Source organism: Oryx dammah, unplaced genomic scaffold, assembly GCF_014754425.2.
Source record: "Oryx dammah isolate SB20612 unplaced genomic scaffold, SCBI_Odam_1.1 HiC_scaffold_14, whole genome shotgun sequence".
NCBI lineage: Eukaryota > Metazoa > Chordata > Mammalia > Artiodactyla > Bovidae > Oryx > Oryx dammah.
In genome coordinates, this window is record NW_024070198.1 from 21798955 (window position 1) to 21817027 (window position 18073).

An 18073-nucleotide genomic window follows, 5' to 3' on the forward strand; every position below is an offset into this window, starting at 1 on the left:
TATCAACTGAACTATCAGGGAAGCCCTAAATTATGTTTGGTGCACTGTAAAGTATAGCTGCTAGTGAACTCTACTGTGTTTATCAGAAGTAACTGAAATTAATGAAACTCTAGCAGAAAACCCGGGACTTGTCAACAAATCTTGTTACGAAGATGGTTGGCTCATCAAAATGACACTCAGTAACCCTTCAGAACTAGATGAACTAATGAGTGAAGCAGCATGAGAAATCCATAAAATCTCTTGAGGTGTGAAAATGGAACCCCTAAATAAACTAGTTTGAAACAACTTAGGAAAAAAAAGACAAATACCACATGATACACTCATCTATGGAATCTAAAATATGACACAAATGACCTTATCTATGACAGAAACAGAATAAAAAACATAGAGAACAGACTTGTGATTCTGTGTGCGGGGGACAGGCTGGATTGGGAGTTTGAGATTAGCAGATGCAGACTACTGATACTATATACAGAATGGATAAACAACAAGATCCTGTTGTATACAACAGGGAACTATACTCAATATCTTATAATAAACCGTAATGGGAAAGAATAAAAATACCATTTAGATAACATAAAAAATGACTGAAAAAAATAGGTACAAAACAGTATGCTAAAAACTACAAAATATTGAGAAAATTTTAAAGATCTAAATAAATGGAGAGGTATATCATGGTCGTGGATGTGAAAACAATATTATTAAAGTATTAATTCTCCCCCAAGTTGATCTACGGAGTTAATGCAATTCCAATCAAAATCTTAGCAGGTTTTTATTTGTAGAAATGACAAGCTGATTGTACACTTTGAACAGAAATGCAAAAGACATAGAATATTCAAAACAATTTTTAAAAAGAGCAAAATTAGAGGACTTACATTACTTGATGTCATGATTTATGACAGACCTATAATAATGAAGACAGCGTAGGGCATAAATTTCGACATACATGAGACCAATCGAACAGAACTAATACTTCAGAAATAGACCCACATATATATGGTCAATTGATTTTTTACAAATGTGCCAAAGATTTCAATAGGGGACAGAAATAGTCTTTTCAACAGATGACAATGGAACAACAGGATACTGCAGGATAGGAACTGGAAGAACGTTTACCATTACCAAACACCTTACAAAAAATTAACTTGAACTTCCTTGGTGGTTAAGTGGTTGACAATCTGCCTGCCAGTGAAGGGGACATGGGTTCGATCCTTGGTCTAGAAACATTCCACATGCCTCTGGGCAACTAAGCCTAGGCCTGTGCGCCACAACTATCTAAACCCTCACTTCAGAGCCTATACCCTACAACAAGAAAAGCTAGCACGATGAAAAGCCCAGGCACCGCAACTAGAGACTAGCCCCTGCTCACCACAACTAGAGAAAGCCTGTACACAGCAATGAAGATCCAGGGCAGCCAAAAGTAAATAAATAAATTAAAAAAAGAAAGAAACAATAATTCCATTAAAAAAATTAACTTGACACAGAGCATAGAACTAAATGTAAAAGCCAGAACCATAAAATTTCCAGAAGAAAATACAGGTGAAAATTTCCACAACTAGGAGGAAGCAAGATTTACTAAATAAAACACAAGGGCAAAAATTGTTTTAAAAATTAGTAACTTCATCTTCATGGTATTAATTTAAAATTGGTTTCTATTAAAATGTCTGGACTTTGAAAAATAATTTGCAAACACAAGCCACTGAAAATAGGAGAAAATATTCACAATATATATGAAAAGGACCTGCATCTAGAATATACAGAAACTCATGAATAATCAAATTTAAAAACAGGCAAATGATCAGCTGGTCAACACTCGTCATCATGCAAAATAAATTAACAGTAATTTTTAGAACTATAACGTATGCAGTATTACTAGAGCACTTTATATGCACTAGAATGGCTAAAATTAAAAAGACAATTCCAAGTGTGACAAAGATATGGAGTAGCTACAACTTAGTCATCGCTGGTTGGAATTAAAAATGGTATAACCACTTTTGAAAACAATTTGACAGTTTCTTTCTTTTGAAAAACATCTTTATTGAGATATAATTTACATACCATAAAATTCAATCATTTTTAAGTGTATAATTCAATGTTTTTAGTATATCACATAGTTGACAATTATCACCATGATCTCTTTTCACCATCCCCAAAAGAAACTTCATAACAATTAACAGTCATTCCCCAACTTACTCCCAACCCAGCTGTAGGTAACCATTAACCTATTTTCTGTCTCTATAGATTTGCTTATTCTGGTCATTTAAAATAAATGGAATCACACAATATATGGTCTCTGTGACTGGCTTCCTTCATTTAGCATGTGTTTTCAGGAATCACCCATGTTGTACCAGGTATCAGTACTTCATTTCTTTTTATGGCTGTACAATATTCCATTGTATGGATGCATCACGTTTTGTTTATATATTTAGTTGCTGATGGACATTTTGGTTGTTTCTAGTTTTACTACTTGTGGCTCAGTAGTAAAGAATCCGCCTGCCAAGGCAGGAGACGTGGGTTCAATCCTTGGGTCGGGAAGACCCTCTGGAGAAAGACATAGCAACCCACTCCAGTATTCTTCCCTGGGAAATCCCATGGACAGTATTCTTGCCAGGGAAATCCCATAGACAGAGGAGTCTGCCAAGCTATAGTCCATGGGGTTGCAAAAGAGTTGGACACGACTTAGCAACTAAACAACAGATACCAGTTTTGAGTTATAATGAATAATAGCAGTATGAATATTTGTATACAAGTCTTTGGGTGGATATATATTTTCATTCCTCTTGGGTAAATAGCTAGAAATGTCACAATATGGATGAATCTTAGACACAAGGGAGTTTATGTGAAATTCATAAAAGACAAATAATCTATAGTGATAGAAATTAGATCAGTGGTTACCTAATTTGGTTACCTAATAACTAATCAGTGGTTACCTAATCAGGGCCCAAATTTGCAGATAAGACTAATTGTATGAAAGAATTTTAATGGGTTATGGAAATAAAATGTTCTGTATCCTGTGATGGTGATGATTACATAAATATATCTTATATGTTAATTACATCTCAATAAAGTTAAATAAAAAGTCCAGTAACTCATGTCAAGGCAAAAAAAAAACAACAAAACATGGTTATGGCAGTAAACTTAAGTCTTTTTTGGTCTTGCCATTCCATTTTTGGTTGGGAAAAGCATGATTCAGACTGATATATCAGTATCCATAAGCTAGCAGTTCCTAGTATTTTCCAAAGATTCCCCTCATTGTGCTACTTCTCGCCACCTCTCCACCACAGCAATCCTCCCTGACAGACGAAATGGACTCTGGGTAGCAATCAACAGTGTTTGCAATCATTTTCAGCTGGGCAGTAGTCACATGAAATTTTTCAAATTGGGTGCACTGTCACTTTTAATTGGGTGTACCAGGGCTTCCCTGGTGAGTCAGTCATAAACAATCTGCCTGCAATGTGGGAGACCTGGGTTCGATCCCTGGGTTGGGAAGATTCCCTGGAGAAGGGAACAGCTACCCACTCCAGTATTCTGGCCTAGAGAATTCCACAGACAGAGGAGCCTGGCAGGCTACAGTCCATGGTGTCACAAATAGTCAGACACAACTGAGCTGACGTTCACTGTCACTTTTTTGACAAACAATCATTTGCCAAGCTCAGAGACTGGAGTCCTACCTTTACCAAGGACACCTAATGAAGGTTCTACTTTTGCCTTTTTTATAAAACTGAGGCAGAGGTAAAAGATATGAGATGATCATCGCCCTCCTTGTGGAAATTCACTCTAAAAAGGGTCATCAGCCAACCATTTATGGATTTATTTATAATGAGGGGGCATTTCATTGGGGTACCTATAAGCTAAACTTTCTTAGGTTTATAAAGGGTTGTGGGGTGCTGTTGCAAGCACACCAAATACAACAGGGGAGTGAGGTCTATAGACCAGCACACAGGCAAAGGCCTAAACAAGAAGTGAGTGATCCTGATTCTTACTCTTAGTCCTTATGGGTATATATGATTTTTGCATTTTTATAGCCCCTAGTGTGGTACAGAGCAGATACCTCTGTACTTATACACAGAAAAGAAATAATCTGGGGAATGTGAAGCTGGGACATCCATTCCTTGTCTTGCTGCACTAACCAAGGACACCAAGAAGCAGAGAATTCTTAGACTAAAGCAGGTTCTGAGAACTTCCTTGGTAGACAAGAATTGGTTCTTTTTCAGAACACTTTAGCTCAAAGTGGCTTAAAAAGAAAAGTACAGGAGCTAGAACAAATAGAACATGTAAAATCATAGGCTTCATTTGAGTGAGCATCCCTCCCTCCACTAGGTGCTTACAGTGACTTTCTATCCAAGATAACCCGAATCGCTCACCAGGGCACAATCATCCAATATAACTGTTTGGAAAAAAAGGATCCAAAAGGTGGACACAAGCCTCTGGATAGACTGAAAAAGATGATGCTCTTTAAAAGATAACTCTTTCTTCTATACAGCTAACTTGCATATAATATTCAGAAGGTTTATTTCCCCCTTTCTATTTTCATACTCAGGACCAAACTCAATTTCAGAACCAATTTAAGCTGGCCAGTTCTCCTGTCCATACATGTCTTTCAAGCCTGCACTGAAATTTACTGATCTCACAGGCTGGCTCTGTCTTTCAGGAAGGTGGACCAGATAATAAGCCTCACAGTGGGTGATTCATGAAAGGTCATCACTTGGTTAAAGGAAAGGCGACAGTGGATTTTCTTTAATTTCCCTGGGCAGTTGCCCCACCTCCCTGACGTTATTTGGTTGAAGCCCTAGAAACTCTTTGTGAAGCTTTTCTTTGTACTAATTACAGATCCAACATGCCCAGATGCTTGCTTGGTATGCAATCACACCAAGAGGCAGCCAAGATAATTGGGTAGGGGAACAGGATACACATGTTTACCAAATATCACATCAGGCCTTCTCCTTCTCTGTGGCTTACTGCAGGCAGGACACTCCACCCAGCTCAAACCAAGAGGCAGATGATCTCTGTCCTCCCCACTTGAGGTCTTTCCTTGGAAACAGATCACATCTCAGGGAGGGAGACAGAAAACACCATCTCTGCTCCTAATTCTCCAGCAGTCTGACATGGGGTCTCTGCCTCCCTGCCAAGGCTCACTTATCTGTCCCTCCCTAACAGAATTCTTCACCAGAAATCCCATTTGTGGGCTAAACACAGTTTCCCTCCTAGTTGGGTGGGTCATTTTTAAGATTGTAACTTCCTTTGAGCAGGATCACTATGAAAGGTCAAAGTGCTGTTATGGTACTTAGCAAAAACATTTCCAATTACACAGCCTATAACAGAGAAAACAGCTTGCATAATAACACTTTTGGCCTCCAAAGGTACTATAACAGTGCAAACCATGCTTTTCCAAGCATATCTTAAAAGAGTTTTGAGCTACCTTCTAGGAAAGAAATTGCAATGGAAATAAAACAGAAGTACTAGAAGGTCTATTTGGAAGGAAGGAGGTGGCTAGAAAACTGGAGGAAAGTGCCTGCTATCTTTATATCTAATAACTGGGAGAAATAAGGCCTGCTGTATCCTGAAACTTCTTGAAAAGTTGATAACTACTGGAATTCCTACAAGCTCCAATGCTATTTCTCCCATGCACTGCCAAAGAAGCTTTACCGACAGTGAAGTCTGATTGAGGAAGACCAGAAGTTTATGTGATGGGCATTTCAAAATTCATACTTAATTGGAGGAAATACTGACAGTGGCAGACAGGAATAATAAGTTAAGCTCTTCACCAGTAACCTCTACATTCATCTAGCTTGGCTGAGGGACATTAATTTTGAATCTTCACTTTGCTACTTGAAAAAAAAAAAAAAAAAAGGAACTACCACTTTAAAAACAATTAAAATTCAGTGTGCTGTTTTAGATTTTGACCCACAAATATATATCATCTTTAAAAGAAATAAGTTCATAAAAACTTTTAAAAATTTCATCATCTTCCTTGGGTGTGTGGAAAAGCTTTATTTTTCATAGTGATTTTGCTGACATTCTTGGATGGGATAAAGAGACTTTTCCCTCATTTATAAAGTTATCATACTGCGCCAGGAGCCTCTACTGAGGCATTGCTGCCTAACTGGAAGGCAAATTCTCCAGGTCCCTGTTCAGTACTTTCCTTCCTTAACTGAATGGGCCTTTCCCAAACTGGGATTCTTTCCCCACTGCCTAGAAATGAGACCTGTTACTTCTGTTCTCTCTGCTTTTCCCTCCACTTTCCTATCCTGACTTGCTCTTCCTTTGGAATACCTAACAGACTCTAGTTGTCTTGCATGTTTCAAGAGATGAAAAAGCTCAGACTTTGGTGTCAGACTGACCTAGGTTCACATTATGGCCTTATCACTAGCAGCTGTGTGATCGTGGACCAACTACTTAGTCTCTTCAGCATCCTCATCTATAAAATGAGGATAACTATCTACCTCAGACAATTGATTAAATTAAGTAAATAGCCTAAGTAAAAGTGCCTAGCTCAAAAACTCCTAGTTGTTTCTTTTATCTATTTGTGTCCTTTTTAAATCCAAGATACTTTCTTCCCTATTCAGAGGAGCTAAAATCCAAGACCCTTTTCCCCCCGATCTGGTAGTGCAGCTTACCTCTTGGTCCAAGTAAGAGAGTAAATATCCTAGCAGTACATAACCAGCTGACCTTCCTAAATGGACCTTCTCAAGATGTCCTATGTAACAGAAAGTTGATTTCCAAGGTTAAGCAGCTTGTAGGAAAATCCCTCTGCCTCTGACTTTGTTGTCTTTCCTGCATTAGTGAGTCCAGTTAACAAATAACTCATATCAAACTTTTTTTTCCTGCCAATTAGGTCACTCGAAATGCCAGAATCTAAACAAAGGTAGAAAAGAGAGGCAGGGTCAGACAGTCAATGCTTGTGTCACATGTTCATACTCACTAAGAGTTCCCACAGCAACCATCACTCAGGCTTAGAGAGACTGCAAAACTTTAGGCTGTTGTACAAAAACAATGCCAAGTACAGGAAACTGAGTTATGGCTATCATGAGTCTTAAATCTCAGCTCTAGCATATGTCTCTGCCAAGGCTGCCTTGCCTGACGACCAATGCCATGTTTTAAGATGAGAAAATATCACAAGGGCTCTCAAAGTAGGCTGCTCAGAGGTCTTGATTGCCTTGGGAGGCAATATAGGTGGCTCCCATGGGGCAAGTGACTCATGCTCACTTCCTGCATGGAAAGCTCTGCCTTTTAGCTTTACAGCTCCCTTCTCCTAGTCTTCGTCAATAACCAGTGGTGTGCTGGAGCTGGCTGACACATGCTTGGCCTGTGAGAGTGAACTGTTAAAATTTTAAGCACTGTGAGAGCCACTTGGCTTCACACTGGTGGCTATGGTGGGAGTATTTGTCCTCAGAACTACAAATCAGCCCCCTCCAACCACTTACCCTCTACCACTGTTAAACATTTACCTAACACCCCAAAGGGCCAACAACTCTAAAATTGAAGTACAAGGCTCGACTTTCCTCATAAGTCTTGAAGCTTTTAGGATATCTTCCGAAGATCTTTATGTGTTTCCTCCTCCTGCTGCTGCTGCTAAGTCGCTTCAGTCGTGTCCAACTCTGTGCGACCCCATAGATGGCCTCCTACCAGGCTCCCCTGACCCTGGGATTCTCCAGGCAAGAACACTGGAGTGGGTTGCCATTTCCTTCTCCAATGCATGAAAGTGAAAAGTGAAAGTGAAGTCGCTCAGTTGTGTCCAACTCTTAGCGACCTCATGGCCTGCAGCCTTCCAGGCTCCTCCATCCATGGGATTTTCCAGGCAAGAGTACTGGAGTGGGGTGCCATTGATGTTCACAAATAACAGGTGCCACCCAGGCACCCCAACAGTGTTTGCCTGACAAACATGGACTCTCCTCTTGTTAGTATCTCACTCTTCTCTGGGAAAATAAAGCTAGATTTCGTTAGGATTTCTAAACACCCAGAAGTTATTTATAGTGATTCTTATCTTAGGATCAGGAGAAAATCAAAAAGGGTTAGAAAGATTGCTAATAGTTGAAAATAAATACTCAGCTTCCAATGTAACTTTCACTCAATCACATATGAAGCATTTTTTGTTTAATTCTGCAAGGCAGAAGGGAGGGAAGGGAAGTTGTCCAATAAACAGTTTCAGTTTTGAAAGATGAGAAATTTCTAGAGATAACTGCACAACAATGTACATATTAACACTACTGTGTACAGTTAAGAATGGTTAAGATGGTAAATTTTGTTATATGTGTTTGCTATATTTGTTATACCAGGAAAAAAGAGAGAGCTAGGTCTGCTTAGTGGGTCTAATAATATGCCTACTAGCATTGAGGGTGGCTCATACCAGGCCTTTGATGAATGCTTGTGAACTGAATCAAAGGAGGTATAATTAGGACAGGGATGAGAGTCGGTACACTAGGGATTATGGAAGATGTGCTAACAATTTAAATGACTGAATTATACATCTAAGTCATCCAGTCTCTGGGCGCCCTGGGACCCGAGGACAAGGCAGAAATGCTCTGGGACTCTTCCCACTCTTTCTGTCCTTTTCAGGTCCTGGCTTTGAGGATATTTTACAATCTATGGCCTCTCCATTTATCCAATTCCTATCCTTCCCCTTTCAAGGCCCAACTCAATTCTTCTCTCTTCCACATGGCCTTTCTACCACCACAACCCACAGAGATCTTTCTCTAACAGGAACCTACAGATCCTATTGTTAGTACTGGTCAGCTATTGATAATAAGCTGCCTTAAGCCATCTTTCGAACTTATTTTATCCTTTGAGAACAAAAGCTCTTTATCATACTTCTGTATTCCTTAAATGCCTAGGATGATCTGAAGCATAAAGCATTAAATGCTAAAATACTGAGAACTGAATGAAGATTGAAGAAAGTTAAGAGTGGGCCAATCACTTACTTGCTTTCCAATGGGATATTTCAATGGCACAAAACTGGTCATGAATGTAACTGAAAGCTTAAGGAATCAGGTGATCAGCTAAGGTTTTGTCTTGAATGCTAAATTGCCACTATGTTCTTTAGATACTCAGGGCTCTAGAGAATCTTTCTGTAAAGTTCTGCTATGAAACTTTGGTATAAGGAAATTAGAGCTATACAAGTTAATGTTATAGAATTTGCAAACCAAAATAAATAGCAAATAGTCTAAAAGGAGCTTAAGATCCTCAAAGGGCATTTTCAAAGGTCTGATGGCTTTGGGGTCAAGGAAAGTATGAGGTACTATTCACAACAACTAAGCCAGTGATTTTCTACAAAACTTTGTATGTTGAAAGGGCCAAAGACTGGTTGAGAATTTTAAGAAAGATGGACCCTTTTCAAGGGGGGAAAAAAAGGACAGATGCATAATTTTGCACAATTTCAGAGTGTTCGATAATTTTCTAAAGCCTATGCTTGGACTTTGGATTAAAAAAACAATGAGTTAAAAAAAACAAATGATGAGCTAGTGTATAGATCCATTTCTAGCAGGATGTAGCCAGCAATGATAAATTCTTTTCTTAATTTGAAACAGGAATGAAGGAGACTAAGTATATCAGAGTTTCAACAGGACAAGATAGGGAGGAGAACCCCCTGAAGAGCTCTTCTATTCCAACATGAAGGGAGCACTGACTCATCAAGACAAGATCTCCTCAAAGCATCCAAACCCAAGACTTAGGCTGGGGCCCACAGTTTCTCTTAAATCCCTCCCATCCACATTTATTTAGTAGAAACAAAAGGGTCATTGGGATTTATCTATGAACTCCGCCCATGGCAAAGGTCATGAGGAAGAAGGCTTGGCATACGCAAAGGCGTGATCAAGCCTCAGGAAACCCCCTGTTCCCGAGCATCTACCCCAAAACCAGAGTCTGTTTTATGCTCTCCCCCATAACCGTCTCTCTCGGAGAAGGAGTAAACGTGCAGCTCCAAGGCAATAAAAATTCCTGGGCATGACAAGAGTGTTTCAGCTTACGGACTCCTCTGAAGGTTATCTAGCCCACCTGTATAGGTTCATCCGGCTACATGTGATTATTTACAGCCTCCCAATCTGAGAGGCACGAGATGTTTTAGACTTACTAAAGGCAAATTCTTTTGGGGAGTTAGAAATTATTAGTATAATGGGTTGGTTAGGAATTATATTGGTGAAGGGTTTTTCATTTGTTGTGTCAATAATTGCTGCTAATTCCCTGCTTTGGGTGGGACAAGGATGTCAAACCTCTCTGCTGACAGACTAGCTTGTGTGACAGGATTATCCATCCTCCTGCCACTATGCACATGATTGTTTACTACCTCTCAACCATAAACAGCACAGAGAGTTTTGGAGTATTTTTAAAGTCTTAATTAGCATAGGGCTTTTCTCATTGTTTAGTCAATGATTGCCGCCAGGCCTCCATATTCTTAGGCACCTGGGAATATATTAATCAATGTATTTGGAATATAGAAAAGGAAATAGAGTAGTTTTTAAGGTTAGCAATACTAGACTTTTTGAGTTAATGAATTTTCTCTTTTGTAATAGATCACTGTACTTTGTTATAAATCACTGTGTCCTTGCTATGTAAAAATGTAACTTTATCGCTATCTTAAGACTAAATAGATCTTAAGGGGAGCATTGGTGAAAGGATTTTCATTTGTGGGGTTGATGTTTGCTGCTAAATCTCCATGTTCCCTACCCTTATAATGAATATAACTAGCATTTAGGAGAAATAAGTATTAACCTTTAAGCATATAGGAGAAATAAGTATTAACCTTTAAGATTAATCATGTTAACCTTGGGTTAAATAAATTTCTTTCTTGATTGTAACTCACTACACGTCACCCTATAGGAATGTAACTTTATTTGGAGGGTGGTGCCTGGTTTAAGAAAAAACACCCTTGGAAAAATAAGTTTTTTGGTTATCTGAAAGAAAGGATCATAAAATGTCAGCAGGTCTCATGGCCAGATGATGTAAAATCCCTAAGACCTTTTTATGTGAAGCACCTGATTTTGATAAAGGTCAGGACTGCTGACCCCCGTGTGACTCTGTATTCATCCCTATGTGTAACAAAAGGTATATAAGCAAACCCAAAAATAAAGAAATCGGATCAGTTTCTGGAAAGACTGATACCCCCATGTCGCTTCTTTCTTGCTCCCCATTTTTCTGGCTGAATTCCCATCTGTAGCATGGATGCTATTCCACGTAAACCAAGTTATTCAGCCTCTTTTTCTCCACTAATTTTCCTACTACACTATCCGTTTCTAATCTCTCTATATATCTGTAATTAAATATGTATTTTTCCAAGGACGCCGACTTCGTCCCCACCTTCAAATCACACTGGATCCATCGGGGCTGGACCCCGGCAATTGGGATTTATCTATGAGAATCCCACAGGTTTTGAGAGTAAGACTCAGTTGTCCTCGTGGGAAAATGAAAATCAGGGTGGATGTCACTGGTAAGGACAGTTCAGTTCAGTTCAGTCGCTCAGTCGTGTCCGACTCTTTGCGACACCATGAATCGCAGCACGCCAGGCCTCCCTGTCCATCACCAACTCCCGGAGTTCACTCAAATTCATGTCCATTGAAGTCGGTGATGCCATTCAGCCATCTCATCCTCTGTTGTCCCCTTCTCCTCCTGCCCTCAATCCCTCCCAGCATCAGAGTCTTTTCCAATAAGTCAACTCTTCGCATGAGGTGGCCAAAGTATTGGAGTTTCAGCTTTAGCATCAGCCCTTCCAAAGAACACCCAGGGCTGATCTTTAGAATGGACTGGTTGGATCTCCTTGCAGTCCAAGGGACTCTCAAGAGTCTTCTCCAACACCACAGTTCAAAAGCATCAATTCTTTGGCACTCAGCTTTCTTCACAGTCCAACTCTCACACCCATACATGACCACTGGAAAAAACACAGCCTTGACTAGATGGACCTTTGCTGGCAAAGTAATGTCTCTGCTTTTTAATATGCTGTCTAGGTTGGTCATAACTTTCCTTCCAAGGAGTAAGTGTCTTTTAATTTCATGGCTACAATCACCATGTTAGGGACAGGATCATAACAAATGATTCTACTGGCTAGAGATAGATGCTTACCAACAAGCCATACTGAGAAGAGAAAGGAGCTAAATCCCAGCTAATGGTGGGCAAGGGCCTTGAAGGACAATTTTTATAAGATGTACTAAAGACAAGCCAATGCAGAATGGAATAACTAAGAACAGTTTCACAGTTCTTGGAAAAGCAAGTTTTACCTTCTCTCTAGACTTTATTCGTAAAGATATGTGAAATACAAAAAGAGGTCAAAGTGCCCTTACCAAACACCATATACAAAAATTAATTTAAAATGAATCAAAGACCTAAATGTAAAAGCTAAAACTATAAAAGGCAACTCACAGAATGGGAGAAAATGTTTGCAAATCACACATCTGATGAAGGATAAATATCTATAGAGTATACAGACATTCCTAAAACTCAACAACAAAAATCCAAACAATCCAATTAAAAAATGGGCAAGGGGCTTGAATAGAATTTCTCCAAAGAAGATAAAGAATGGTCAATAAAAATATAAAAAGATGCTCAACATTAATAATGATTAGGGAAATAACAATTAAAGCCACAATGAGATACTACTTCACCCTCATTAGGATGGCTATTATCCAAAAATAGGAAAAACTGGAATAATTTTATATTTTGGGTACGACCAATTTGGGCAACACTATGATAGCTTTTCAAAAAATTAAACACAGAATTAATTCCCATTTGATCCAGCAGTTCCACTTCTGGGTATATACACAAAAGAACTGATAACAGGGACTCAAACACCAATTTCACAGCATTCTTCACAGTAGCCACAAGGTGGAAGCAGCCCAAGTGTCCACGGATGGACAGAAGGATAAACAAAATGTGCTATACACATCAATGGAATATCATTCACCTTTGAAAGGAATGAAATTCTGATACATGCTACAACATTGAAGACATTATGCTAAAAGAAATAAACCAGATATGAGCAGGCTAAGTCACTTCAGTTGTGTCTGACTCTTTGCGACTCTATAGACTGTAGCCTACAAGGTTCCTCTCTCCATGTGATTCTCCAGGCAAGAAAACTGGAATTGATTGCCACTTCCTTCTCCATATACGAAAGGACAAATATTGTATGATTCTACTTTCTGTGAGACCCTTAGCGTAGTCAGATTGTTGTTTAACAACAGTAAGTTTTGTTGTTAAGCCGTGTCCAACTCTTTTGCGACTCCATGGACTGTAGCCTGCCAGGCTCCCACATAGAGACAAACAGTAGAAGAGTGATTACCAGGGGCTGGGGGGAGGGGAAATGAGGAGTTACTGTTTAATGGGTATAGCATTTCAGCATGCAATGATGAGAAAGTTCTGGAGATGGATAGCAGTGACAGTTACAACAATATGAAAGTACTTAACACCACTGAACTGTATACTTAAAAACTGTTCAATTGGTAAATAAAGTTTATGTATATTATACCACACGCATACAAGAAGAGTTAATATGTACAAGGTTCACAATCAACCCCAGACAAATATGACTCCTGTGTGTACAATATAAAAATGCATGCAGTTTATTACACTAGAAAATGCATGACTATTCAGTCACACTGAGGGTATTAATTGATTAAAAAACTTTGCTCTCCATGAAGCCAATGAAAAGAACAAAAAATGTCATCTATCATCTGGACACCTGAAAATAAACCCAGTGTGAGAGATTGGCCTCTATTTGATAAGCAATGATTTACAAGCATCATCTTGAAATGCCTCAAACAGACTGCTAGAATGTGTCTGGGGGTTGTCAGAACTCAAAAAGTCATAAATCTCTTGCCAGAAGAAAATGGCAGCCTGAGCAGGTAGATCTAGCAAAGAGCCCTCTCTTACCTGCTGTCTTACTAAGCTTTAATAAACCCCAGTTAATGCCTACCCATGGTCTTTAGGTTTACTTTAATAGTACTTCAGAATCTACTTGGGGATTAAGTTTCCAATTTGCTCTTTCTACTTAGTTTGCTGCTAACAACTGTGGGTCCTATTTTTTTTGAGGCGGGGTGGGCACGTGGCCTGTGGGATCGTAGCTCCCTGACAAGGAATCAAACCCGTGCCCCCTGCATTGGAAGTGTGGAGTCTTAACCACATGACTGAAAGGGAAGTCCCTGCAGGGCCTATTGCATCCCAAACCCAGTTCTTCTGGAAGCTGTGAATACACTTAACATTCGTGATATCAGCATTAAGTGATATCATTAAGGGAGAGAAGTGCTCCAACACATGCTAGAGATTAACAAGGAGTCAAATATTTCTAACCTGATAGTGCTGAGAATAAAACCAAGTGTACTCTAATGCTGTCATCTATTGCCCTTCAGAGTCAGTTAGGGAAGAGAAGCAACAACTATTTTGAGGGCAGTTTTGAAAAGGGTCCCAGAATAGAATCACCCTTCCTCCACTACCCAAGTGAAAAGGATTGTTAAAAGAGGTGAGTATATACAAACTCCATGACAGTAAGGATTACACTTAGATTATTCACTACTGATCCCTGCTACCCAGCACCACTCTTTGTACACAGCAGATATGCAATATTATTTATTAAGAAAAGAAATCTTTGAGAGCTACTTCCCCTTCTTTATTTTCAAATAGGGCTGTGTTTTCTTCCACTCTACAGAAGTCGCCTCATCTCTGGCTTGGGGATGCTTTCTGAGAGGCACTTTCATCACTTCATTTAACTCTGAAAGAAGTTGGAGTGGGGGTGAGGACATGTGCTTGCTAATCATCCTTTTCCAGATTGCCTCATGCGCCAGAATGGATTTTTATTATTGGTCTGTGGCTGCTACTGCTGTAGAAAGATTTCAGCCTGACCTTCCCAAGCTGCTGGGGGATGAATACTGCACGTGGCTGACTGGGAAAAAAATGTGTTTTCCTCTTTTTAAAAAAAAAAAAAAAAAAAAAAAGCTTTTAGACTAAACAGAGCTCACTGTGATAGGAAAATCACCCCTTCTTTCACTACACAAAGCTCAAGATGTTGAATTCTTTTGCATAAAAACAATATAACAAAACTGATCTGAACTGGTTCAACAGGAAAAAGGTAGGATGTTGAAGCACCTCACAGAGAGCAGTGGCATCCAAGTCCTGAACAGGACTTAGGGTTGCTCCATAGGCAGAAGAGGAAAAAAGAAAATGAAAGCCATTTATCAAAGTGGTTTAAATAAGAGGATGGATTCCCACAGCTGGCCTCACAAAGGAGAATAAATATGTCAAAGGGAAAACTGATAGACTAATTGAGTCCTATCCATCTGGCTGAGGAAAGAGCCACTGGTGGGAATACTGAGAAGCTGTCTGTTAGGCAAAGGCTTGCTTTGGTGCCTCATCTGGCCAATGGAATAGCTTTTAGGAACACTGAACATACAATCACACCACAGCTGGCTGGCTGGCCCTGCCAGCAAGAGGCTCATAGAAGGGTTACACGGATGCAAAGGCCAAAAAAGGGAAAGCAGAGCATAGGTGATTTTGTTTTTTTAATTGGCTTGGAGTCTATATCTGGACTCTCACCTCATGAACACCCAGGCCCTTCAACTTGGGAGTAGGGTGAGAAGGAAGGGAGACCATATGAATATTATGTCTCATTTTGTGCTTTTGAAAACAAGACTCAAAGTCTTGTCTGAAACATCAAGTTTGATACCACGCTACACTAAAGCCCCATCTTATTTTTATATAATGCAGAGCCGAGGGCTCTTTTCTTTGGGAAAAGAGGAAATCAGGCCAGACTCAAGGAAAACAAACACACAACACTATCTGCATGTGCCACAGTTCATACCACAGAAAAACCTGCTCAGAAAGAATTGCTCAAGGCACACCGAACTCAATTCTAACGCAAATCTGCCCCAAGGAGGGTTCATATTTTAAGGAGTCAAACAACATCAAATTAAGCTGAACTCAGGGTTTTTCTAACTGGCAGTTTCAACCATTTCTAAGTTTTTATTGCTTATTTTCAAAAGTCAAAATGACTCTCTGCCTAAAATTAAAAAAAAAGAAATGCCTTATCACCCACACTAAAATAACAATTCACCAAAATTTCACCTACATTACTTTTACATAATTAAACGAACCTTTCATATGGCACAAAAGCAGAAGCCATAATTCTAATTAAAGTACTATCAACAAATCCCTTACTAATTCCTCTTAAGCAGCCTGGCTCTTGCCACTCCCACTAGAAGCTCAGTCACAGAATCCCTCTGCCATCTGAGAGGACTTGACGCTGGCCACCAACTAGGGCCACTCTGAAGAAAGTAGTGGCTTACCTGCTCCTCTGACAGTTGGGATATGTGATTCACAGCAGCGTAGGATTCAATTTTGGGGTTAAAGTGGTTGATGATGGCTCTGAAACAGAGAATTAACATTAATACAGTACCAGATGGAATAAGAGGATAAATGAGTTAAAAACAAGTATCAGCTACCCTCTGATTTAGAGTATGAGACCATGGGTGTGACTCTTAGAAGGTAACTGTCCTCTTATGAACATGAGATCACATGGGGTGAAGTGATTACTCTCAAATGGGAAAGGTTTAATAATTTATTAGACAGAGAACAGAACCAAGTATGCCTGCTCTGTAAATGAACTAGGGGAAAATCTCACAACCAAACAAAAGTCAAAACCTAGCATCCTTCAGACGAGAAACAGGGCTTAGCAGGCTGTCCACCAGGCAGCCCTTGTGTTTCACTCAGAAAAAAAAAAAAAAAAAAAAAACAACAACTTTGCTCTGCTCTTACTCAGGAGAACAAGGCATTCAGTGAAGCTGGACCAACATGTGGGCTGAATATAGTCTCTGAAGAACCTAAGATTTCCCAAAGCCTACAACCATCACATTTGTTAGTTAATATTTTGAATCAAAATTTTATTTCCAGCCATACAAACCAAAATCTGAATGTTGTTTTCAAACATTCTCTCTTCAGGGTCACCAAATCATATCAAATCTATCTCTTAAAAACCTCTGAAAATGAAATAAATTTCCCTGAAACCAGTGCTTTAGTATAGATCTTTGTGATTTCTTGTCTGATAGAGTAGAAAACCAATAAGTCAAGTATGGATTTGAGAGCTAGACCATAAAGAAGGCTGAGCACCAAAGAATTTATGCTTTCAAACTGTGGTGCTGGAGAAGACTCTTCAGAGTCCCTTGGACAGCAAGGAGATCAAATCAGACAATCCTAAAGGAAATCAACCCTGAATATTCATTGGAAGGACTGATGCTGAAGCTAAAGCTCCATTACTTTGGCCACCTGATGTGAAGAGCTTACTTATTGGAAAAGACCCCGAAGCTGGGAAAAAACTGAGGGTAAGAGGAGAACGGGGTGACAGAGGATGAGATGGTTGGATGGTATCACTGGCTCAATGGACATGAGTTTGAGCAAACTCCAGGAGATAGTGATGGACAGAGAAGCCTGGTGTGTTACAGTTCACAGGGTTGCAAAGAGATGGACATGACTTAGCAACTGAACAATAAGAAGAGTATTAAAAAACACAGGTTTTAGACTAGAGGTTAATGGGGAGAAGAGAAAAATCTAACACAACAATTTCAAATAATATGTGTAGATACTCTTCTCTTTATGAGGTGGAGTTTAGTTCCCATTATCACTGAGAGTAAGCTAGATTTATCTCCATAGAGTACCAAAAGGGAAAAATAGTAACTTGACAGTAAAGAATCCTGGCAAACCTACTTCAACCAAGTAATGAAGATGAGTATCACCAGTGATGTCATGTAACCCCTGGTATGGTCTGGTAAGAAGGGCACTTCATCTCTGTCGTGTACTTTTAGAAATTCATGATCTCAATCTAAGAACAAGAAAAACATCAGACAAACCCACACTGGGGTACATTCTAGAGAATACCTTGCCAGTTACTCCTCAAGATTGTCAAGGTCATGAAAAACAAAACTTGAGGAAGAGTCATAGACCAGAGCCCACTGGTGAGATATGACTAAATGCAACTTGATGCTCTGAATTGGATCTGGGAACAGAAAGAGGACATTAAAGGATAAACTGTTGAAACACAAACAAAATATGGAATTTAGTTAATAGTAACATATCAATGCCTGTTTCTTAGTGTTGATAAACATACCAT

At 39.4% G+C, this 18073-nt stretch overlaps 1 protein-coding gene across 3 annotated transcripts in view; it reads right to left on the reverse strand.

Annotated features, from left to right (window-relative positions):
* ARMH3 (armadillo like helical domain containing 3) overlaps positions 1 to 18073 on the reverse strand; it is a 176740-nt gene that overhangs the window by 17967 nt on the left and 140700 nt on the right. For all 3 annotated transcript variants that reach the window (XM_040254239.1, XM_040254240.1, XM_040254241.1), the window contains one exon: positions 16257 to 16335. In XM_040254239.1, the coding sequence (XP_040110173.1) occupies positions 16257 to 16335 (79 nt within the window). The remainder of the gene's footprint in view (positions 1 to 16256; positions 16336 to 18073) is intronic.